Raw genomic sequence first — 26,893 nt, forward strand, 5'->3', positions numbered from 1 at the left:
TTTTCATCTTACGAGGATGCTGGGAAAAACTCTATTTCTGATTCTGCCTTTGTTTAGCGTTGCTTCGTCACAGCTCTGCCGACCAGGTACATTACAATATATCATATTATAGCCAATTTTTTACTATAGCCTCATGTAGAATATATTATATCTGTGCATTATATATGATGTAGACTTATCATAAATGGTGCAAATATAAAATAGAGCAATTCCCCATAGGAAACCAGAGTCCAGCTCGCTTTTTTCGGTCAGCTTTAGAAAAAATGCAAGCAGAAATCTGATTGGTTGTTAAGGATAACTTCCCTAGTTTACATTTGCACTCATTTTGGTGAATTTGAGACCTAAAAATATTATGGATGTTAGAATGCAGTTAGTTAGTCTCAAGGATAACACTTTCTAAACCCCAGCCTTAGAAAGCTCATTGTCTCATAGGTTAAAATATGTAAATAACCTTTATTATGATTTTCCATGTGTTGAATCCAATATAAAAATTGCTAAATATATATAGATGTTATAAGTGAAAGCATGACTGGGAAATTTCTATATCTTTATTTATGGGGAAATGTCCTGCTACTGTTCGTTATATTAAAAACATGTCACAAATCTATATATATTATACATTAAGGTCACTAAGTTTAAACATTATACCGGTAATTGAAATTTAGAATTTATAGAAGTGGTAATTTTTTCCTGTATATATATACCTCAGCTGCTGTAGAGCCTCTTTGAAAAAAGTTAAGGCCCATTGCTTGATTATCACTACTGTGATCCTTAGTCCCCCACCACAGCTCTATTAGTGACATGGGCTACTTCCAACCAATGAGCATTTCAATTTGGTTATTTGTCATCTGGTCAGGGGTTTTTATACAAGACAGTGACTAGATGAATGAACATTTGTACGATCATTAGATCCTCGATCTTTGGATTCTCAAAGTTGGGTTGTACCAACAATTTAAGTTATCTCCGATTCACAGGATCAAGAATAACAAGCTGATCAGTAAGATCAAGAGAATGGGACCCCCTGGATCCTCTTCTCATTAATGGGTGGAGCAGCAGGTGGAGCTTGTGTCCTGCCGCTCCATTCAATTGTAATTGCCCAGCACAGCGCTCAGCTACTGCACCATAGCAGAGAATGGGAATCACCGTGCTCAGCAATCTCCAACACTCTAATTCTATTAAATGGAGCGGCAGGATGCATGATCTGTAGGGGTCCCGTTCTAGCGAACAGCGGGGGTCCCAGCAGTTTGACCCTAAACAATCAGCTGGTTATCCTCTATCCTGTGGAAGGGATAACTTAAAGAATTGGTACATTTAGTTTAAGGGGGAACTATTAGCATGTTTAAATTAAGCCCATTAAATAGGTCCCCTTTCCCAAGGGAAGATTTCTGGGACCTGGTGAGAGAGACGTCATTGGTGGAAGATTTTCCCATGTGATCTCTTTTTGCTGTATAAAAGTAGGGTTAAAAGATAAAAGAAGCAGGGGAATTGTATTTGTTGTCAAAGGTATTTCTCATAACATGGGTAAAATTGCTTTATTTGCTAGAGGACAATTAGTGATATATGAGACACACACTTGTAAGCACCCAATGCTAAAGGAAAGAATAAAAATAATGAAAAACTCATAAACGCAATGATATAATAATAATACATTACAAACAATAATTTTTTTTTTTCCTTCCACTCCGAAAAGTTCTACATTTTATATATATTTTTATACATTTTTTTCCATTCTGCTGACCATCACAATCCAAACCCCTCATCCTACATGTACTAGGTACTCATTTACTTTATTATCTACTTTTTTAGTTTTAGTATTACTTACTTTCCTATTCAGTGGCAATATACAGTAATCCTGGAAAGGTAGCATGAAGGCATACAGGACAAACAAGACCCGTGGTGGGATTTGGTCATTCCGGGGTAAATCAAATAATAATCCGTTGCTCCGGATTACAGATCCTTATGACTATTTGGAAGTTTTTCATAATATTCTTTGATATGAAATGAAGGTTAGATTCCAACATTAAGCAAGGACTATGCCTTTAAGAATGTATATGTTTTCTGTTCTTAACTTCCAGATGCTCCCGGAGCCTTTAAAGTTCGTTTTAATATCAAAAAAGCTCTTGGGGATAAAGCAGTAAGTGGAAATTGATACAATAAATAAGTTTAATGTATGTATTATTTTGTTGGTTTGCAATCTGTGGAATGTTAGCATTTGCTAGATGTAAAATACCTGGCATGCCCTGCAGCAGTTATGGAATAGGTGCTCCACATCTATAATGATGATCTTTAAATCCCTAGTGTGATTCTTTATTACAGTTTTCTGACTTCTTCCTCCCCTGGCTCGCTTAGTTTGCATGCTACACGTATATATGGACATGGTAGAAAGGCTTTGGCCATAGTGTTTATGTTGATAAAATGGACACGTGATTGGCTGCCGAGGTCATGCCGTAATATAGACTATCAAGGGCTAAAAATATGAAAATCATCACCAAATATATTGAAAAGAGGTTGTCCTAGTTTTAACTGTTTGCTTTAGTTAGTAGATAGAAATGTAATCCATTGGGGGCCAGCCACCGGAAACTAAGCCATCTGATGTATCTGCTCTATGTTTAAGGCCAATATTTCTGAGTGGTGAGAAATAGCGATTTTTGGACTCCAAAAAATATACGCACATACACCAGCAGCGGACTGGAGTGTGCATCTCTATATGCAACTGTTTGAAAAGTCTCAAGTCATGAATCTGGCTTTGCACGGCGATGCACTAGCAGAAGTTCTATGTTTACACCAGAATGGTGAAATGGTGGAAATAGTCCTATATGACTTTTGAGCAGTGAGAAGTCCCCAAAAAAACTCATTGCATAATTTTTGAGACTTTTTTTTAAACCAAAAAAAGCCAACAAAACCAAGGATAAATAATTAGAAAAGTGAGTAAGAGATAAAGATCCACTTCCAGACGATTTCTGTACCTCAAAAGCACATTCCTGATGCGATCTGAATGATTTTTATCTTTAATATGACAACAACAGCGTGTTTCTAGGTGCTATAGAACAGATGCTAGGAGGAGCCTCTCAATATATGACTCTTGGAAGGCTAAATGTTCATCATATGGGATGATTATTTGTACATTATGATAGATTGGTCATTTCTAAGGAAACCTACCAGTAGCTGATAATAATTACTTTATTTATATAGCGCCAACATATTCTGCAGCGCTACTCAGAGCTTGCCAAATCATTCGATACTCACCTCCGCTCCTCTTCATGTTGATACCGACAGTGGTCTCTGCTAATTTTGACACTCAGGGATCACCTAAAAAATACATTTTTAAAAAGAAGCCCGGAGCACAGGGACCTGATGGTTGGTGTTATGGGCTTCATATTATTCATGCCCCCCATGCAGGAGGTGTAAATAATCAGCAGCCTGTAGTGCCGGACATCTCATCCAGGCGCTAAGGGCTGCTTTTAAGAAGTCTCTTTTTTAGGTGATCCTGGGGTGTCAAGATAAGCAAAGGACAGTGCCAATATCAAGATGAAGGGGAGAGGAGGTGCGTATTTTCAGTGTAATCAGTCTATCAGCTACTGGTAGATTTCCTTTAAGACATAGGAATAACTAACTAACATGTTTGTGTTTATTTCTTATATTTTTTTTATACTATTTAAAGGCTCCCTAAGCTTTGAGCCCTGAGGGTTTAATTGACCTCACAACAGACTCTAATACAGTGGTCGACTTTGGTAACGATGTAATGGTGTATGGCAGTCAGGGGAGCCTCTTAGAGCAGTCATACTAACCCCCAATTAAATTACAATTGTGATCATGGGTGCTGCCCAGGGGCTGATTACGACTGTGATGGGCCCTGGGCTGTATGAATGTTATAGCCCCTACAAGTCTGGAAGTCACTTGCTATCCAGCCAGCCCCCTGTAGTATACAGCCACCAGCCCCCTGTAGAATACAGCCACCAACCCCCTGTAGTATACAGCAGCCAACCCCCTGTAGTATACAGCCACCAGCCCCCTGTAGTATACAGCCACCAGCCTCATGTAGAATACAGACACCAGCCCCATGTAGAATACAGACACCAGCCCCATGTAGAATACAGACACCAGCCCCATGTAGAATACAGCCACCAGCCCCATGTAGAATACAGCCACCAGCCCACAGTAGTATACAGCCACCAGCCCCATGTAGAATACAGCCACCAGCCCCTGTAGAATACAGCCAGCCCCTGTAGTATACAGCCGCCAGCCCCTGTAGAATACATCCACCAGCCCCATGTAGAATACAGCCACCAGCCCCATGTAGAATACAGCCCCATGTAGAATACAGCCACCAGTCCCCTGTAGAATACAGCCACCAGCCCACAGTAGTATACAGCCAGCCAGCCCCTTGTAGTATACAGCCAGCCCCATGTAGAATACAGCCACCAGCCCCCAGTAGTATATAGCCGCCAGTCCCCTGTAGAAAATAGCCACAAAATAATAAACTTTATACTTGCCTCACCTTCCCTTCAAGTGATCCCACATTGCTGCAGGCTCTTCTTCGTTTTTCGGGCAGCCGTCGGCCTCTGAAGACACAGCTGCCATCGCTGTGGGAGACCGCCGATGCACTGTTTCGGCGGCAGCATGTAGTGATTGGATGCCGACAGCGTGACGTCATCACTCGCCGCCGGCGTCCCATCAAACCTGCTGCTGCTGAAACGTGCATCGGCGATCTCCCCCAGTGATGGCTGCTGTGGCTCACTGACACGGCTGACATCCTAGACCCCTATGTGCCATGAGTCGCTGACTGTCGGAAACTGGTGGGGGCCCCTTTAAAAGTGAAGGCGGTGGAGGCCCTGGGGCTCGAGCCCCGGGAGCCCCTCCTTTAATCCAGCCATGTTCCTATGTATGGACTAGAATCAGCTACTTGGAGAATCAGTAGCTTTGGAGGGACCTCAAAGGTTTGAGAGCAAGAACAGATGTACAAGGATTTCATGGATGAAGATCCCTATCACTGTCAAATTTGGTGGGTGTCCATGATTGCTCTAGAAGACTTGGGCCCAGGGCTACCGCCTAAACCGTGGTGGTGAACCTATGGCACGGGTGCCAGAGGTGGCACTCAGAGCCATTTCTGTGGGCACTCAGGTTTTCACCCCAGGACAGAGTCACCAGACAGGAACAAATCCACCAAATCTTCCTGCAGTCCCAGGCAACTCAAGAAATGCTGCTCTCGGCACTATTTTAAAGCAACACTTCACTGCCTGTTTGGAACTGTGGGAAAAAAGTGCATCTTTGGAGGTCCTCCTGCTTGACCCACTGTTCTTCCTCTACAGAGACCCTAGAGAGAAGCTACAATGAAAAGTCTGAATTTGCCCTCCTTCCTTCAACTGTATTGGGCTGATACAATTGAAAGATGGTGGAAGAACAGGTAGCAGTAAGTTACTGCTTAAAATGCCATGTTGTCACTTCATGGTAAATAAGTGGATTTGGGTTGTAGTTTGGGCACTCGATCTCTAAAAGGTTCGCCATCACTGGCCTATATTATAGTCCACTACTGGTGCTGCCATCAGGTTGTGCTGCATAAGGGCTGCGTTTTTAAACCTATGCCCTTTTTCGATTTTGCTCTCCTGTATACGGGCTCCTTTTCTGCATAAGAAATTGTTCTTCCTAGTAACAGTATTTGATATTCCATACCATGTACTGGAAAGCCAGAAAAAAAATTCCAAATGCTGTGCTTTAATGCTTTAATACATTTAAAAAAAAAAAATCTTTGCCGTATTCTGAAGCCAATAACTTTCTCACACTTCCGATCAGGAGAATGATTTGAAATTTTCGCTTTGTTTTTTTTTGTATTTTTAGGCCCATAGTGGTCTAATCGTTCATAATACATGCTGCAGTAAAACTGTATTGTAGTATATGATTTTTCTGCTAATGGTGCTACCAGCACAGTAGGTCTGGTGCATGCAGAATGCATACAGGGTGGACTACGTTGGCTTCGCTGAACAAGAAATGATGTAGAGCACTTTGAGTCATATAACCACTTCTCCATAAGGTTCAACCGAGTCTTATTATGGAAAAATTTCAAATGGGTTGAGAATGATAGTTAAAAGGTCATTCATTAATCACTTGGAAGCATTCCAGTCATTTTGTAGACATTGTACTACTGGACGCAGGCCAGCCAGGAAAGAAGTGCACCTTAAAGGGGTTTTCTCATGATGACAACACTGCCTGGCAGACGAAAAGGATGCTAAAGGCTAAACTTAGCCTGATAAGAATGGATGTGGGGCAGTGTGGGAATAGCTGTTGGCTGATGAAGTAACCTTTTTGTCATCTTAAAGGAGTTGTCCAGGCTTTTTAAAAGCTTTGGGAGGGGGGGGGGGCTAAAAACCAAAAATAATCATACTCACCTCCTCTGATGTTCCCATTGTATCCAACTCTAACAGAGACTAACGCTCCTATCTAGACCACTGCCCCCATTTAAAAAACCTGGTCAACCCCTTTCAGCATAGAGTGCTCCTGGTTTTTCAATTACTTCATGCCAAAAGCCATAACTTTTTTATTTTTCTGGTACCAGGGTTATATGTGGGCTTGTTACATGTGATATAAATTATACTTCATAGTGACACCAGTTAATATTTTATGTAATGTACTAGAAAGCTGGAAAAAATGCCAAAAAATGGCAGAATTGACCTAACACACAGTTGTAAGTGCCACAATTGGCACCAAACTGGTATAATACAGCGTGAAGAAGGCTCAGCTTGTCAGTCCTCTCCATACAACCTTAACAACAATCTGTTATTAAGAGGTGGAAGTGGAGTATGAAGGGTTTATGTAGTGAGTAGAACAGGATCTTCCCTAGCTACACCTCTGGCTATCCTACATGTTAAAGACTCAAAATTAGATCCATAAAACAGTTTGAACTTAGCCTAAAACCTCTATTTTGTAGTTGTCTGGATTTGTGGTAACGCGTCATCAATAAAGTGACATTTAAACTAATATTTATGATGTGTGGACACCTTTTGTGACTGATTGCCATCCAGCTAGCACCATTTCAGTCTCCCCTCCCTAATAGAGATAAATAGGGGTCTCCACCATTTTTTTTTGGGGGGGGGGGGGCTGTGCTTTATTAAGAAGGGAGCTATGCTTTATTATGAGGTGGGGGAAGTTCTTTATTAAGAGGGGGGCTTTGCTTTATTAAGAGGTGGGAAGCAGTGTTTTATTAAGAGTCGGAGGTGCTTTATGAAGAGAGCGACTGTGCTACATTAAGAGGTAGGGCCGTGTTTTATTAAGAGGGGCAATGTGCTTTATAAAGAAGAAGACTCTTAAGGGGGGGTGCTCCACTACATTAAAGGAGTTGGCCACTTTACCTCATGTTTTTCTTAATGTGTGTAAGTGTGGGGGACAGAATATTAGGTAATTTACCAATATATATCTACAACATCCCCCACCGGGGCCTAGCCTTTTCTTGGGGCCTGGGGCACACTGATGTAACAGTACTTGGTATGGGGACCGGAGCTATGGATTACAGTCTCCTGCGATTGGTTTCTGTGGCAGCACTAAAGGTGTGCTGCACACTGAGCACAGTCAAAGACTGGACCAAAGACCATGTGCTCCCCCTGCACAGGGGTTTTATACTCCCCCTGGTCAGGTGGTAGCACTTCTCCAATCACAATAAAGCAAACTGATTGGATAACAACTTACACCCATTTAACTATTGCCTTTCCAGGCTGCAAATTACCTGAGATCTCCCTGCAGTATCCCTTGGATGAGTTGCGCAGGCTGACCAGATGGATCCTGACAGGGAGAGGGCCTTATTCGCAACTACACCCTTGCCTATACGTTGGCAGGGGTGTTGCCAGGGGCGCACCTGCCATGAGGCGAATTGAGCATCTCGCCTCAGGCGGCACACCTCCTGCTCAACGAGGGGGCGACACCGGCCGGCACTGAGCTCCCGCACGTCGGACGGGACCGCATTGCAGCCCTCCGTCCGGCACCTTTCTCTCCGACCCTGCCGGCACCCTTCCCGCTCCCTCCACACACCCCCCCCCCCCCGGCTCCCGGGTTTTGACTCTGTACTCCGGGCTCCCCCTCCACTCCTGTCTCAACTCCGCTCCGCTAACCCCCCCCCCCTTCCAGGCTCTCGGCTCCCTGCCCCCGCACCCCCCCCCCGCTCCCGGTTCTCTACCTACCTGCTCCCGGCTTACTCACTGCGCCACCGCCGCTGCAGGACATATACATATATATATATGTATATGCAATATGTGTGTATTTATGTAATATGTGTGTGTATATGTATATGTGTGTGTATATGTGTTTCTTATATGTGTATATATGTAAATGTGTGTGTATATATGTAAATGTATGTGTATATATGTAATATGTGTGTGTATATATGTATGTTTGTGTTTGTATATGTGTATATGTATATATGTGTGTGTATGTGTATATTTGTTTGTGTGTGTATATGCTGTATCTACTGTTTGTTTATGTGTATATATGCTGTATGTATATGCAGCATTTGTGATATTTATCAGGGCTTCTATTTTATACTACATGGCGATACGCTGTATGCATTTTATACTAAATGGTGGCACGCTGTATGGATTTTATACTACATGGTGGCACGCTGTATGCATTTTATACTACATGGCTGTATGCTGTATGCATTTTATACTACATGGCTGTATGCTGTATGCATTTTATACTATATCGCGGTACGCTGTATGCATTTTGCATTGCTTTATTTTTACACCAAAGCAATATGATGGATCTTGTCCTGACACTCCCTGATATATCACATATATGGGCGGGGGGGGGGCGTCTCTCTATGGCTCGCCTCAGGCAGCAGACAGGCTTGGTACACCCCTGGGTGTTGCACATCTATTAATAGTTCTGTTCTGCTTTATTTATATGTAAAGTGACACCTCCTGCCTTTTACCTCATCAGTTGTCCATAAAATGACTCCATCTACGGTGATGTAATTTCTGTCTGGCGATTGTTCCTGAACAGTTAGGGGATGCTGTAATACTTTACAGGGGTGCTATATTTCTTATGGGGGTGCTGTGCCAAGTATGATGGTGCCATTGTGGTGTTTTAAATATGCATTAATGAGGGGTACAATTTTACATGTCTGCCTTGAGCACCAAAATGACTCGTCTCGGCCCTTGATGAGGATTGCTGTGTTAATAGAGTTAAAAACTCCATACAAGCTGCAGTATTTAAATACTATACTAATTGCATCATTTTAATGAAAAATAAAATACAAATTTAGAAGTATTTCACTTCAACATTAGACTATGACCTGGAAAATTTTCAGATGTATAAACTGTAATGATTTGGAGTTCCCACAGGGGGTGCTGTAACATTGGCTGAGATGTAAGTGATATATGAGCTACAAGCTTTGTCGGTTGCAAAATTAAAGAAAAGTAAATGTGGTTTTACATAATTTTGAAACATAAAAAATGGAGAATTGTCATGTTGTTATGTATTCAGCCCACTGTACTCTATTACCTCTAAATAAAATCCATTGGGGGAGAATTATCAATCTGTCTACACCAGAAAACAAATGACTATTGCTGCATTTAGAGTGTTTTAGACCATTGTTAGACAGTTCTCTGACTCATCTGAAATGGGGTGAGACCTTGGAGAAAGCCAGAAAATTCACTTGGAAATTAGACCAACTTATTGCTGGTTTAAAGTAGAATCCAAAGTCATAAACTTCTCCAGATACATCATCCTGCACGATTTATCTGGCACAGTGTGGTCTAACTATGCACTGATCTATTCACTGATCTATTAGAGAACACTAGTGAACAAACACCATTGTTGTGGCAAAGTCACTACATGGATCCAAAAGGGAACTTTATGGACTAACGCTATTTGTGGTGGAAAGCCAACACTACACATCACCCTCATCAGCTGCTCAAAGTTGATGGGAAGATGGATGGAGCTAGATACAGGACAATCCTGGAGCAAAAGACTGGGCTGTAGATCCATCCAGCAGTAGGACAATGACCCTACACATACAACCAAAGCTACGAGGAAAAGGTTTACATCAAAGCAAATTCATGTGATGAAATGGCCTAAAGAGCAGGCCTGAATGCCATTGAGAATATGTGACATTACTTGAAAATTGGCTTTCACAAACCTTCTCCAGACTAAGCATCTCCAATGGGTCGCAAACGTCCCCTGGTTTGTGGCCCATATGAAGCCCATCTTAGCCTTACAGTGTTGTTCAAGTGTTGGGATTAACAGTGGCGATTACTTGGGACAATCCAATTAAAAGTGATATATGGTGCTATAATGTCATCATACTAGTCAGGTCCAAAAAAATGGAGTAAAATCCCTGGCCCTGTCATATAATATTGACCACCCCATTGCCGGCTCCAGGTTTTAGTAGGGCCCTGGGCAACAGAGCCTCTGTGGGCCCCTTTGTAGCGAACTCAAGTGGCGGCATTACAAATTCCAAAAGAACTAAAATATTCCCTAGTTTATCATTCCTAGACTCCATTATTTTATATACAGCCCCCTCACAGTTTAACTATATAGAGCCCCACATGGATTCATTATATACCCAGCCCCTCACCAGGTGCTGCCAGCCTGCAGATGACTGATCCGTCTGTGGACCCCCCTCCCAGTAGCTCTGGGACCTGGCACTTGCCCAGGCAAGCCTGGTGCTGGCGCCAGCCCTGGGTCACCCCCTTCCTTCCAGTGGTTTCAGTTATATTTAAGGCCAATGTTATCTTATACAGAACCTCTCACTTGACCTTGATTGGAAGTCCCATGATGCCCCAATAAATATGGGCAAACGAGGCTACACCAGACCGTGTGGCCATGCCCATGGTGTACTCAAATGAAGATTTCTCTGGATTTTCGCAAGAATAAAAGATGCTTATTATGCAGGACACTCCATCTACAAGGCCATTGGTTGAGGTATATGTGATTGGGGGGGGGGGGGTGACAGAGCCCCTTTAAGAGCTTCACTGGTTACACATGAGTAAATCTGCCCCCTTTGTGTTCTATGAGTTAGTAAGGAATGAGAGTTGAGAAGGATGGAAAGATTAGTGTCAAAGTTTAGATTTACAGCTGTAAACTGATTCTTATCGCCATCTCCGGGAGGATTTCTATTCTCGGATTCTGTGTGATTGTATCTTTCCAGGTTCGGCGTTTTCTTTATTATTTGAAAGGTGACAGCTTTAACACTAGTTAATAAACTCTATGCAGCGGCTCATTCAGCACATATTTCACCTCTAGTATTATTCCTAGAGTAACACATTAAACAGCTTTGACATGAGTAAGCTCACTATGGTTTGTTATTAATAGATTTATGTTGTCAGGACCGGAAAATTTGTGAAAACTCTAATGAAAGTGTGTAAATGGTGTTTCTGTCAGATTAGATTATAATGTGGAAATTTTGTGAGAACTAGAGCTTGTACAAGTTTGCTGGAAAATTGGTAAAAAACAAATAGTTGACATAACAGAGCAGGAAAATGTACATAGTGATGTCATAATGTAAGAATAATGCACATTATGAGCGTATAGTATCACCAGACCAGAGATAATACACATTGGGGCTCATTTACTAAGGGTCCGCGGACCGCACTATCGTCGGTATATCCGTCGATTTCCGATGTGCACCGCATTTAGAAGGGCTTTTTTGTCGCACGTGATCGGATTTTGTTGCATCGGCGCCGGGTTTCACACGACACAAATCTGGGGGCGGGCCGTCGGGTGATCCAACGGATTCGCACAACGTGGGGGATTTAACATCTCAAATTGTGTCGCAATACTTGGACTCACATACACCGGGAAGAAGAAGGTAAACTCCGGTGGACCTGAGTGGGGAAGCGACACATGTGGGAAATCGGGCGCACGATCTTAGTGAATCGCGCCGGACTTCATCCTCGTCGGACCGTCCGGATTGGGGATAGCGACAGGACCGGGTAAGTAAATGTGACCCATAGTGATGTCATAATGTAAGAATAGTGCACTTTATAGGGTTAGAGTATCACCAGACCAGAGATAATACACATAGTGATGTCACAGACCAGCGATAACGCATGCAGTGATGTCACCACAGGGAAACTGAACCCATTGATGTCACAGCACCAGGGTAAAGTCACACCTAAGTCATAAAGCACACAGTGACTTAATAGCATAAATGCACTTAATGAGGTGTAAATTAATAATTATGAGTTGGGTGATTACAAAACTTTAGGATTCTCGCTGGATTGGACCCAGTAGAATTCATCACCCTATTGGGTTCTGTAACTCAGAAATCCAGCTGTCCAGGGAGAGTAACCCAGCTTTGCCAGGTTCAGATCCTCTAGAAATCTCCCTGTCTTGGCTGCATTGTGTAGTATTGTTTAGCAACAGCAGAATAACCATCTAGAGCTAGGAATTGGCATAAATGTGTGCAATGTACATACATATATAGTATATTATATATCTTTTGAAAAAAATCAAAAAGAAATAGGCAGCACACAATAATATCATCACCCAAGTTCCAGCCCAGGACCTAGACACAGTCCATTAATTGAAATAGCACAAAAAAGACAGCACTCCAGGATTTAAAGTGAAAAATGACTGTGCTTTATTCACCATAAGTCACAACATTTCGGCCCCTAGTAGAGGAAGCAGCCACTAATGGCCAAAACATTGCAACTTATGGTGAATAATAATAAAGCACAGTATTTGTTTCATTTTAAAGCCTGGAGTGCTGCCTTTTTTGTGCTCTCTAAATATTTATATATATTCAGTCTTGCTCTGAAACACTTAATGTGGTTTGTTTATATTTATTTATAATAATAAATAATTCCTTTACTTATATAGTGCACACAGATTATGCTGCGCTGCACAGAGCTTGCCAAATCAGTCTTTACCTGAGGTAATGCAGGCTGTTCATTGGCTAGCTCTCTGGAACCTACCAGAGGCTGGGACCTGGAGTATATAAATATAGGCTCAGGCCTGGAGTTGACCCCTCTCCAAGAGGACAGATTGCTGATATTGTGCTGCAGATTTAGCCTACCCGGCTCCCAGGATAATCATCTAACCCGGCACACCACTGGTCAAGGCTGAGGTACTGCAAGACACACTAATAAAGAAAGTTTATCATCATCTCAGTTTCCAAGTGTGAGTCGCTGGCTTAAAATTCTAATTACACTGGCCTCTCACTAAGGCCCCATGCGCATGAACATAATGGATCCCTATTGACGTCTATGGTCCCGGTCACAGTGTGATGAGCACACGTTGTCTCACCATACCGCGACAGTGCACAGAGAAGTATAGGACATGTCCATGTTACTCCATGTTCTGGCGCCAGCCCTGCGCCTCTCCTCCTCCAGCAGAGCTCACTCCTCCCCTCTCCTGTGCGCGGATGTATGAGGCCAATATCCAGGACCTGGCACCTACACCGGGAGTGTTCCACGGGGAACATTATTATCATGCAGCCCTCCATGGGTGTGGACTACTGTGCTACCATGAAAAGTCACACCTCAGTAATTATGCACAAGGTGAAATTATAGAGTGAGAATAATGCACTCAATGAGGTCACGGTGTCTGCGACCAGAGATGATACACACAGTATTGTCAGAGTACAGGGATAAAACAGTGATATCACAATACAGGGATAATACACACAGTGATGTCACAGAACAGGGATAATACACACAGTGATGTCACAGTACATGGATTATACACACAGTGATGTCACAGTACAGGGATAATACACACAGTGATGTCATAGTACAGGGATAATACACACAGTGATGTCACAGTACATCAATAATACACACAGTGATGTCACAGTACAGGGATAAAACTGTGATATCACAATACAGGGATAATACGCACAGTGATGTCACAGTACAGGGATAATACACACAGTGATGTCACAGTACAGAGATAATACACACAGTGATGTCACAGTACAGAGATAATACACACAGTGATGTCACAGTACAGGGATAATACACACAGTGATGTCACAGTACAAGGATAATACACACAGTGATGTCACAGAACAGGGATAATACATACAGTGATGTCACAGTACAGGGATAATACACACAGTGATGCCACAGTACAGGTATAATATACACAGTGATGTCACAGTAGAGGGATAATACACACAGTGATGTCACAGTACAGGGATAATTCACACAGTGATGTCATAGTACAGGGATAATGCACACAGTGATGTCACAGTACAGAGGTAATACACACAGTGATGTCACAGTACAGAGATAATACACACAGTGATGTCACAGTACAGGGATAATACACACAGTGATGTCACAGTACAGAGATAATATACACAGTGATGTCAGTACAGGGATAATACACACAGTGATGTCACAGTACAGAGATAATATACACAGTGATGTCACAGTACAGGGATACTACACACAGTGATGTCACAGTACAGAGATAATATACACAGTGATGTCACAGTAGAGGGATAATACACACAGTGATGTCACAGTACAGGGATAATACACACAGTGATGTCACAGTACAGGGATAATACAAACAGTGATGTCACAGTAGAGGGATAATACACACAGTGATGTCACAGTATAGGGATATTTCACAAAAAGGCCAAGAACGGCCTCACTAAGACCCATTGGTCACGTGCTAGGGAATAGTGTATTGTTTCCCATAAAACTAATAAACTTTATTTGGTCTCATTAAAAATATGAAGAGGACAATGCGTCCTCAGGGGTGCCACGGATGTGGCGAAACATGTCGGGGGCGCTTTAGTGCACAGTTAGGTTTCATTTGGCAGACCTAGAACTCTACAATGAATTGGATATATTTTGGTGGCAGGATCTTGTGTGATTGTGTGTGTGTGACAGGCATAACACTCCAAGTGCTGAGGCCCAGGAATGCAAATAAAAAGTGGCAACAATCCGGAGACATTAAGAAATAGATAATTACATCCTCTAACAACCTTGTAATATAACTTGAAAGCATTCAAATATTACTAACCAGTAACCCTTGTGATAAAAAGACACTGGATATCAGATGTATCACTTTTAAAAGGGGTAGAAAGGATTCATACAACCCCCCTGATCACAAAGTGTTACATTTTTGCCATGTCTCAGTGGATATACACAGTGTTGCCGGAGATGCTTATAAACACAACACACAACACCTAAGCCACAAAGAAAAATCTTTATAACCATACTGTCAGCTAGAAGTTTAGGCCTGTAGATTTTTAACTTCACTCTTACTAGTGTCATTGTCCATTTCATATTTTTAATGAGACCAAATAAAGTTTATAAGTTTTATGGGAAACAATACACTATTCCCTAGCACGTGACCAATGGGTCTTAGTGAGGCCATTTTTGGCCTTTTTTGTGAAATATAGATATTGATGAGGACCCAGTCAGACACCCATCCACAACCTATCTTTAGACTGTATATGGATAATACACACAGTGATGTCACAGTACAGGGATAATACACACAGTGATGTCACAGTACAGGGATAATACACACAGTGATGTCACAGTACAGGAATAATACACACAGTGATGTCACAGTACAGGGATAACACACACAGTGATGTCACAGTACAGGGATAATACAGTGATGTATCAGTACAGGGATAATACACACAGTGATGTCACAGTACAGGGATAATACACAGTGATGTTACAGTACAGGGATAATACACACAGTGATGTCACAGTACAGGGATAATACGCACAGTGATGTCACAGTACAGGGATAATACGCACACTGATTTCACAATACAGTTGTAATATACAAAGTGATGTCACAGTACAGGGACAATACACACAGTGATGTCATAGTACAGAGATAATACACACAGTGATGTCACAGTACAGGAATAATACACACAGTGATGTCACAGTACAGGGATAACACACACAGTGATGTCACAGTACAGGGATAATACAGTGATGTATCAGTACAGGGATAATACACACAGTGATGTCACAGTACAGGGATAATACACAGTGATGTTACAGTACAGGGATAATACACACAGTGATGTCACAGTACAGGGATAATACGCACAGTGATGTCACAGTACAGGGATAATACGCACAGTGATGTCACAGTACAGAGATAATACGCACAGTGATGTATCAGTACAGAGATAATACACACAGTAATGTCACTGTACAGGGATAATACACACAGTGATGTCACAGTACAGGGATAACACACACAGTGATGTCACTGTACAGAGATAACACACACAGTGATGTCACAGTACAGGGATAATACACACAGTGATGTCACAGTACAGGGATAATACACACAGTGATGTCACAGTACAGAGAATGCATACAGTGATGTCACAGTACAGGGATAATACACACAGTGATGTCACAGTACAGTAGAATATAGTATTTGGAAATGGCTGTATAATTGGAATAGTTGAATCCGGAATGTGATATAAATTGGGTGATGTATGATGCTGTGGATGTTGCTTCTACATAAACAAATAGGCAAATACATGATTTATTGTCATATAAACGGTAACATAAACAATAAAATGTGTCTTCTTACTGTAAGCGTCTTCCCAGCACACACAGCTCAGTCACCTGTAACGTAATTCATGTAGAGTGCATTGTACCTTTATGTCTCATCACATATCACCAAGGACATGGCCATGTGTTTGTGTTACTGAGCAGACGGGAGAGAAAGTCATCCATTATCTTTACAACTGGGCTGTATGTATACTACAATACAATTCCCCAGTAATCATGAGAAAACATAATAACCTATAATGGTGGTTTGGATGAGCTGTCATAGTGATAGGTGGCAATATTCTTTTAAGAGGCAGAAGAGACAAGATATAAGACATGATTTACTTTCCCTTCATGGAAGACATTTCTCACTAACAAAGACTCTACTGTCATATATGTTTGGCTCTGAGGGGCACATATGGATATGTTTTTGGACCTATCCCCCAAATAAAATGATCAAATTTAAAAATAAACATAAAATTAGTCTCATTTTTCACCTGCTTACCATTTGTATTCTTGTCATGCCCCTGTCAAGCCCTCTCCAACGTGTTATACAGACAGTGAAGGGATCACAACAAGGTCCTACATTCCGGGAGATTCAACATTTCACAGAAAAAGAACTGTGAACGGAGAATACACATAACCTAAGAGCTGTTTTGTGGAGGCCGCAGAGGTCGGTTAGAGAACATCAGTGAACAAACATCATGATGAAAACCTAGCAGCGCTCTGGGAAGCTCAGAGATAAAGTTATGGCAAAGTGTATAGCTGGGTTACAGTTTTTTTTTAAGTTCTGAACACCTCTCGGAACATTGAGGCACATTTACTTACCTGGCCGCTGGAGTTCACTGCATTGTCCAATGATAATGCACTGTGCCGCGATTCACTAAGATGGTGCGCCCGATATCCTCCATGCGTCACTTCCCCGCTCAGGTCCGACAGAGTTCACCATATTTTTAGTGGTGCATGTTAGTGCTTGGGCTTGCGACACAATTTGAAAGTTAAATCCCGCGCTCCGAATCAGTCGGATCGTCCAATGGCATGCCCCCCCAATTTGTGTTGCATGGAGGGCACCAAAAAAGGATCCCATGCGCCAAAATTCCAGCACAGACACTTCTTATATACCTGTCCAAGCCGTGCAATCCCAGAAAACGGCGAACAGTTTGACAAAAGTGCAGCGCAACCCTTAGTAAATGAGCCCCATTGTGTAAGCCCTCATCTGGAACTAGAAGGAGTATGGCACCGCTGCTAATCCATGAAGACACGACCGTCCACCTAAACAGACAGCCCACACAAGGAGAAGCAGCCATGAGGCCCAGGGTGACTTTAGAGGATCTGCACAAATCTATGCCCCCTTTCACTGACTTCTATAGCCATCTAAGGCCCCATTTACACGTCCTGCGTTCCCATTCCCATGTGACTGGACCTCTCGTTGCTGACCCCAGATTGGACTTGACCCTGCACCTCTGACGCCTGCCCTGACCCTGTGCACGGACCTGATCACGAGTCTGTCTTTCGCTAAGGTACCTCGACCTCGGCTGCCACCGCGGGCTAGTCGCACCTGTGGAACGACCTGGTGGTACCCTGCCACAGCAAGTCCATCCCGCTTTGCGGCGGGCTCTGGTGAAGACCAGGTGCCACTTAGATTCTGGTCCCAGGTGGCGACCAGTACCACCTCCCGCAATGTGTATCCTGACACTCTGGGGCATATTTATCAAGTGTCTGAAAGTCAGAATATTACTAGTTATCCATGGCAACCAATCACAGCTCTACTTTCATTTTACCTGTGCTCATGAATATTTTAAAGGGGAGCTGTGATTGGTTGCCATGGGCAACTAGAAATATTCTGACTTTCAGACACTTGATAAAGCTGCCCCACTATTTTCGGCTGTGCGGCTCTATTTTCTAAGGAGAGGGGAGGCAGCGCTCACCCCTCCTCGTCTCCAGCGCGCCTCCCGTATGAATGTAGTTTGACTAAAGCCTAACAATAATAGTTGCTTTTTTCTAATATTTTTCCATTAAGAACTTTTATTTTTATTTGACCTCATTTCGTCAATGTGCAGAGAATGGGGCGTAAAATCCGTTTTTTTCTATTGAAAGTAATGAAATGACCAAATAAAGCAAATCTAGTTGATGTTTGTTTAGACATCAAGGTAATTGGTTGATATTGCAGGTGTCGGTTCAGCTGCTGCGATCGATAAAGCTGTATTTATTTCGAAAACCACGGGGACAAAGATGCGTATTGATTCCGGATATTAACATCCATGTATTCAACCCAAATAGCTCAGATAGATAATACTCCTGGCAAATAAACTCCACAGAAAAGAAACAGCATATATACCTTAAAGGGAGGGAACATGTCACTAGTTTTTGCTGCTTTCAACCATGACCCCCGTCAGTTAGGGTAGGAATTGTTCTTGCTACATTTTCCTCTTTTATGTTAAATCTTGCCCCCAGTTCCCTATAAAAAAATTACATATAAAGCTCTGAGCATGTATGTATCTGGTAAAGGAATTTGCACCATCACGTTTACAATCACCAAATTTTGCACAGTTGCTCTCTGTGACTCAGGGAATGTCATAGAATAGGTTTTGAGTCGAAATTTTCACCCTGCGCTTTCCAAAACACACTTAATAACCACCATATACAGGTGCAATTGTCTGGAGAGAGATACAGAGACAGAGATACAGCCAGACAGACAAAGATAGACAGTCAAACGAACAAAGTGACAAAGAAAGAGAGTCAGTCAAAGAGACAGTCATGGAGACAGTCGAGAGACAGTCAGACAGACAAAAAAAGACATTCAGAGATAATCAAAGACAGAGACAGTCAGTGAGAGAAAGGGGCAGACAGAGACAGTAAAGAAAGACAGAGACAGTCAAAGAGAGACAGTCAGACAAAGAGAAACAGTCAGACAAAGAGAGACAGTCAGTGAGAGATAGTCAGAGACAGTCAAAGAGAGAAATTGTCTTAATCTCTTTCTAGTTTTGTGATAACATCTTGTATTCTTTCACAGGATATCCTGTTCAATTTTCTCTAAATAAAATCTATTTGAATGATATGATAAGACCCTGAGTCCTGGATTTAGTCATGCATATTAAGAATGGCATTCTTCATCTCAACTATTGTTCTTATTTTTAAGATTTTCTATTCTAAAATAGAAAAAATGTATTATCTGTATAAGAAACTATTTATATAATGTATCATGCAGATTATTTACTGCATGTAGTGTGTACAGTACATTGCCGGTGTGTGACAATGTGTATGATGCGACATCTCTTCCACTTTTACAGTATATATGGAACAGTGATGAAGAGTTTCTCTTTAAAGCCATGATGGTGTTTGCCATGAGAGCTCATGTGGACAATACAATTCAGTAAGTTCTAAGCGGAGGTAACACAATTTAAAACTAAAAACGTTTTAAGCTCCACGTGAAAAATTCAACACATTTCAGGAATCAACCCTTAATCATGGCTATGTTTGTTTAAGTTCATTGTGCTTCCTATGCTTCAGAGTCATAAGGGCAGTGCTACTAATTAACTATAAGCAATTAAGACCACCTATATTTAATACCACCCACCTGACTCCTAAACATAGGAAGAGCGATGGATTTAATTGAATAAAATACAAGTTTTTACATGTAAAACTGCTGCAGATGGGATTAGTTACCTAGATTTTTCTCAGCTCCTCCTGCTCTATAACATTCTGCCTGCAGGTAGGACACTATGTAGAATCTGCTCAGCTCCTCCTGCTTTATAAGGCCCCTTTCATACACACATACGTGCCAGTTCCCCCGCAGATGCACGGGTCCCTATGGAGAGGAGAGGGGTGAGGAGCCATGCAGCGGCGCCGTACGCAAAAGAATGGGCATGCTGAAATTTTTCTGGCTGCGGCAGGGTACAGTGACACACGTTGTGCTCACCATACTGTCTCTATACAACATAACAGCAGCTGTATGCTAGCTGCCGTTCACACGACTAGCTCACAGCCACCATAAACAGTCATATACTAGAGAGGCCTCATATATGACACTAGGTACAATCTGCTCAATTTCCCAACAATGGGGCAGATTTACTTACCCGGTCCATTCGCGATCCAGCGGCGCGTTCTCTGTGCTGGATTCGGGTCCGGCCGGGATTCATTATGGTAGTTCCCCCGCCGTCCACCAGGTGGCGCTGCTGCGCTGAAAAGCATCGGAACGCACTGGAGTTCACCGAGCCGGGCTGAGTGAAGTGCAAGCTCCGCGACAGATTATTTTTTTTTAATGCGGCGGTTTTTCCGAATCCATCGGGTTTTCGTTCGGCCACGCCCCCCAATTTCCGTTGCGTGCATGCCAGCGCCGATGCGCCACAATCCGATCGCGTGCGCCAAAATCCCGGGGCAATTCAGGGGAAATCTGCGCAAATCGGAAATATTCGGGTAACACGTCGGGTAAACGCGAATCAGGCCCTTGGTAAATGACCCCCAATATCTTCTCAATTTCCCTTGTTCAATAACATGCTGCCTGCAGATAAGACGTTATGAGAACTCTATTCTGCTCCTCCTGCTCTATAACTATTGCGCTACTCCCTGCAGTGACAGGTTCCCTTAGGGTGATGACACACGTAGCGCTTTGTCTGCGCTTGCAAACGTAGACAAAGTCGCGCCCACCGGGGCGGGCCGCGGCCCGATCGCATCGGTGTTTTTATGGAAATGCCTGCGATCGGGAACGAGCTGCCGGTGTTTTGCGTTAAATTAACGCAAAACACGGCGGCTCGTTCCCGATCGCAGGTGTTTCCATAGAAACTCCGATGCGATCGGGCCGAGGTCTGCCCCGGTGGGCGCGACTTTGTCTGCGTTTGCAAGCGCAGACAAAGCGCTACGTGTGGCACCAGCCTTAAGCCCTTTACACATGATCGTGAGATCCGGCTGCAAATCTCGTCCCCATAGACGCCTATGGCACCCGGTCATGGTGTGGTGAGCACAGTGACCGAGGCCAGGCGGATATGTCCTATATTTTCCCGTATTACGGAACCAGCCTCCAGTGTTTCAGTAGAGATGGGAGGAGTGAGAAGAGCGCACCCCTCCTCCCTCCTGGATGCGGCATACATACATGTGCAAGAAGGCTTAGGCTTAGGGTGAAGGCACACGTGGCGTTTTTGGCCCGTTTTTAAGCAGCCCGTCAAAAAACGCATGTGGTTTTTGACGGATTGCTTAAAAACAGGCCAAAAACGCGTTTAAAACGCCACGTGTGCCATCACCCTCTAGCCTTAGACACTTGTGGCGTATTGTTGGTTTTTTACATTGCGTTTTTGCATCCTTGAAAAAGGCATCATATTTGCATATTGGCTTTTTCAATGGGTTTTAGGTTTAACTTGGAGTTTTCTCCCTTGCAATTTTTTTGTCTGCGATTTTGAGGTGTGTTTTCATTGCGTTTTTCAAAGCGGTTTCGTTTTAAAAAATGCATTAGTTTGTGGTCTGCAGGGAGAAGATCACAGTTTTTTTTACAAATTCCAAGAGACACCACTGCCTGCAATTACCGCACATCAAGCATTACGTTTTTAAAAATGCAAACGCAAGCAAACATTTGAAAAACGAATGCGCAGAAACGCATGTTTTCAATGTGTATGAAATCGCAACAAAAACGCCACATGTCACCGGCCTTAGACCTTACTTCACATAATTGATTATTAATAACAAATCTTTTATTATCATTATTAATTTCCTATCTTCGCTGCTTTGATGGATTTGGAACTTTACTGACACAATGAACTTTTTTGTTACACGCAGGATTTCGAATGTTTTGATCTGCAATGTGACTCCCAGAGTGTCATTCTGGTTTGTGGTCACATCCCCCTCCAACAGCTCGGAAGCCGTACAAAGTGCAGAAGTGAAGAATGCTATAAGGTACATGCACAGCACATGCGCCTGTAGTGTAAGAATATGTTTCCATAATGTTATTTTGCATATCATGTGTGTGCATATCCCAAAATGACCCTGCCCCAAATACCCTGGACTTTCCATCCTGAATACTGGTGTAATGTAATGGCACATCCCCCACTCTGAGCCATATGTAAGAGATGTGCTCCCCTGAGATAGTTGTCTCTAATGTGTATTGTCATGACAAAGCCTTTCCTTTCATGAAGGTGCATATAGAGATAGCTGTCAATCACCTCCCCCAGAATAATATGCCCAAAAAGTGGAAAGTTTTTCATTAAAAAAATGCACAGACCTGTATATTAATCTGCTCAGCTCCTCCTGCTCTATAACATGCTGCATGCAGATAGGAGACTATACACAATCTGCACAGTTCCTCCTGCTCTATAACATGCTGTCTACATATCGGACACTATATACAATCTTCTCAGCTCCTCCTGCTCTATAACATGCTGCTTATAGAGTAGACTGCATTTTCATGGTTTCACAACTCCCTTTGCTGCCACCAATGCTCCAGAATTCCTGGAAAACCCCTTTAAGAATGTTGTTTTAGACATCCCCTGCAACCAGGGCCAAAGTTTTTATCCTTTAAATCTATGTAGAAGAATATTGCCAGACAGAACCCTGTTTCTTATGATAGGTGTATTTGTTTCTGCATCCTCTAAATCCCGTAATAATTGAGACAACACCTATACACGGATTTGTGGCCGCCTTCAGACACGGTGAAGCATCTTGTCTTATCAGGGCACTGAGCTTTATGTGTTACACTTGAGTCATCAGGCACCTTTTGTAAAAGCAATATACAGAACTGTTAATAATTATCTATATTATGCAAACTACATCATCCTCTGTACTTTTCCCTCCATGTACTCCACATAACCCAGAACCAAGTCCTAAATCTGCTAAAAGTACCAGAGTTCCTGACAAACACATATGGACCACTGAAGACCTGATCACAAGTGTCAGTAGATATTATTGACATAATTAATTGTAATTACCCCTATGGGGGGTATTTTTTTTTAATTGATATAGCTATATGGGAGCTTGTGTTTTGTAGGTTAACAAAATTTTGGTGTAGATATCATTGGGGTCCGGTTGGGGTCCTGGGTTTCAGATCAGGTCAGGATACAGAATTCCAGGGCAGGGTTCTAGCTAAGGTTGGAGTTCCAGGGTTGCAGGTCAGGGCAGGATACAGGGTTCTGGATCAGGTCAGGATACTGGGTTCCAGATCAGGTCAGGATACAGGATTCCGGATCTGACAAGATACAGGATCATGTACAGCTTGCCGTTCACACTGGGGTTCAGGTTACTGACTGGACACAGGCTTGAGTACAGGTAACTGTTCTTACTGGCAGGGGCGTATCTTGAGGGGGTGCAGAGGTTGCGATCGCACCCGGGCCCAAGAGGTTTAGGGGCCCCTTATGGTGTCACTTTCCCATATGAGAAGACTATTACTATAAACCATACATTATAGTCGGGGGCCCGGCACAGACTTTGCACTGGGGCCCATCAGTTTCTAGTTACGCCACTGCTTACTGGGGTTCAACCAGAATACCAGATTCAGGTACAGGTTCTCAAATCTGGAAGGGTCAGGAGTACCAAAGGTCACAGCAGTACAAGTAACAGGAGATCACAGAAAAAACAATAACCAGCCCTGATTCAATTGGGGAGACCTACCCTGCGCCCTGGTGTGAACCTTGAAACTTTCCAGGGGACAGATATGGCAAGGAAACTGTCATGAGCTCCCAGCAAGGCAGCACTTTATTGTATAGTGATTTTTTTAAATGTTTTATTTTTGACTTTTTTTCATATTGAATTTTGTTTCTCATTTATTCAAAGAGAATCAGTTTTGACCATAATAAAATGCAGACAGTGCTAGTTATAGACTCTGAATAGTTGTGTGACTGTACCTTTATCTGTGTAATAGGTAGCAGCAATGTGAACAGTGAATTTTTAATCCAGGTTTGCAGCTTGTGCAATTGCTCTTTGGGCGGGTATTTAATACTGAAGAGCTTTCTACTTTGTAATAAAGTGTTCCTGAGCCCCTCCCCTCTGTGCTGAGTGACAGCTGTAAGTATCCAACCAAGATCTATATATCTTCTACTCTTAGTAGAAGGGAGGGGCTGTGGAGCAGCAAAGTGCAGAGAGCAGGAAGCTCTTCAGGCTGAGAGACCCCCAAGTGCTGCAGAGCTGGATGATATCCAAGATTCAAGCTGTGAATTCAGTTTTACTTATGTATCTACTTTAGACTTGAAAGAAACCGGATAAACAGCGCCTTCCTGTTAGATGACAGCACCCTGGAGTTCCTCGCCATCCCCCCTACACTTGCTCCTGACGTTGTCCATTCCAGCAAATCATGGCTGATTGTTTTTGGGGTGGTCGTTGGTCTTCTTGGAGTCGCAAGTGTTTTACTTGTGGTATCGGGAATCAAACGTAAGAAGTAAGTAACTCGGTCATCACTTGAGTCCTGAGAGCTGAAGGCCTGCTACGGGGTCTAAGTGACATCACCGGAGCCAGGTAAACAGAGACTGGAGGGGAAGCAACAGGAAAGATACTTGGTTTTTTATGTCATCGTAAGCTGTTAAAAAAAATTGGATAATCTTATGTTATCTCTTAAAATAACAAGTAATATTTCAATTTTTCAGGCCATGTGCTAGTTGTACTGTGGATGTTTCCCAGTGTATATATTAGATAACCAATGCAGGGACGTCTTCTCACATGTGATACATAATGTCGTTCTGTTATCAATGATCTCGGTCTCATTACAAGTGTAATTGGCCTCAATTAAAAATAATGTGTCATAATAGCGATGGGTCATCATAATTACTTTCCTATCATACAAACCTAAACCGATCCCAAGTTCACATAATATAATAAAGTGCCATTAGAGTTAATGATTTCTGAGTGTTGAAATGATCGCGTTCCATGTCATAAACCCTGGAGATAAGCAGAATTCATGATCTTTTAGTTTCTTATCTAGTGATGCCAAAACAATTGCTCCCTGCAACCCATGTACAGTGCAATTATGTTCCTTTCTACATTTGGATCAATGGTCAAGGAAATACAGAGGTGAAAATGTAAGACATTTAGAGATTTAGCATAATTCTCTTAGAGCAAACCTGTTCTAGTTACCCATGGCAACCAATAAGAGCTCAGCTTTCATTTTCCCATAGCTATTTATAAAATTAAAGCTGAGCTCTGATTGGTTTCCATGGGCAGCTAGAACACTTTTACCTCAGGAACTTGATGATAAATCTCCACTTTAATGTTTGTGCTCAGACCCTCTTAGCTTGGGATGTCAGAAATAAATTCTTTAAAAATTACTGAAGACGAAAAAAAAAACATTGTCCCACAGTTACTAAGGGCTCTGCGCCAGTTTTCTGTCGGACTTTGCACATTCTTTTATGTGTAAACTCTGGCACAGGTAATTAAGAAGTGTCCGCGCCACATATGTGTCACACGTGACCGTTTTGTGGCGTGGATGCACTATTTTTTATGTGACACTAATTTCTCCACTGAAGGGGGCGCTCCGGTGCTCAGTCGGACCATGCGCCAGATTCTGACAGAGTCTGACAGAATTGTGTTGCTTGCCCCATGTTAAAGATGCATAAAAAAAAAATGGTGCACTCTGTCGGGGACGTGCAGAGGACGCCAGATTCATGAAAAACGGGCACCAGAAATCATGAATCTGACGCCCCCTGCACACTACACAGGTAACTGCACATAGTACTGTTTCCCTGTTCTTAGTAAATGTGCCCCAATGTTCCTTATTATTATTTACTACATGTTTAGACACTTTTGTGCTTCATTGAGAAGAATTTGGGTGTTTTTTAGATGGGTTTACAGTCCGCATGTCGTCCATATTGTACCCATATCCTTTTTTTCCGATTGGTAATCCACACACACAGTTAAAAACCCCATGTTTTCCAAAGCACCATAAAAAACGGATCACACACGGATCGTCATCCTTGTGCGGTCCATTTTTTTTCGTGCGGAACCAATGACTACATCCGAAAAATGGCTTAGAACATGATAATCACAAATAGCTTGTTTCAGACCAGCAATATGCTGAAAAATTCTTCTATTATAGCGCTGGAATGATCACTTAATGCCTTTTCTTTACAGAAAGAGAGAAAATGCAAAAACTGAAGACCCGGATGATGATGAAGAAAGGATAAAATCCACAGAGACTGTAGAAAATGGAGCCCGTCTTGATAGTGCACAGTTTTGTGAAGGAGCGGACAATGAGGCGTTTGAGAATATATCATATTTTTAAGGACATGTGGACAGTCCCGGAGAGGCTACAAAGTCATAGGATCTATCAATGTCTGCTGCGGAGGATAAAGCATAGGACACCATTTTCATTTTTACAAAAACTTAAATATTCCAGTCATTAAGAAAAAAAAATTCCACATATCATAAGAACTTGAGACTACTAACAGCTCCTTATATCCTTTTATCATACAGTAGAGATTCCAGGCTATAAAGAAGATCTCCAA

General features: G+C 42.5%; 1 protein-coding gene across 1 annotated transcript; it reads left to right on the top strand.

The window, feature by feature from the left end:
* Nucleotides 1-26,846, top strand: CLTRN (collectrin, amino acid transport regulator). Its single transcript, XM_072138449.1, has 6 exons — nucleotides 1-86; nucleotides 2,076-2,134; nucleotides 19,772-19,854; nucleotides 22,248-22,364; nucleotides 24,643-24,834; nucleotides 26,520-26,846. The coding sequence occupies exons 1-6, from the start codon at nucleotides 17-19 to the stop codon at nucleotides 26,668-26,670; spliced, it is 672 nt and encodes a 223-aa protein (XP_071994550.1). The 5' UTR covers nucleotides 1-16; the 3' UTR covers nucleotides 26,671-26,846.
* Nucleotides 26,847-26,893: the final 47 nt, after the last annotated feature.

The sequence above is a fragment of the Engystomops pustulosus genome, chromosome 2, assembly GCF_040894005.1.
Source record: "Engystomops pustulosus chromosome 2, aEngPut4.maternal, whole genome shotgun sequence".
In the NCBI taxonomy this organism is placed as follows: domain Eukaryota; kingdom Metazoa; phylum Chordata; class Amphibia; order Anura; family Leptodactylidae; genus Engystomops; species Engystomops pustulosus.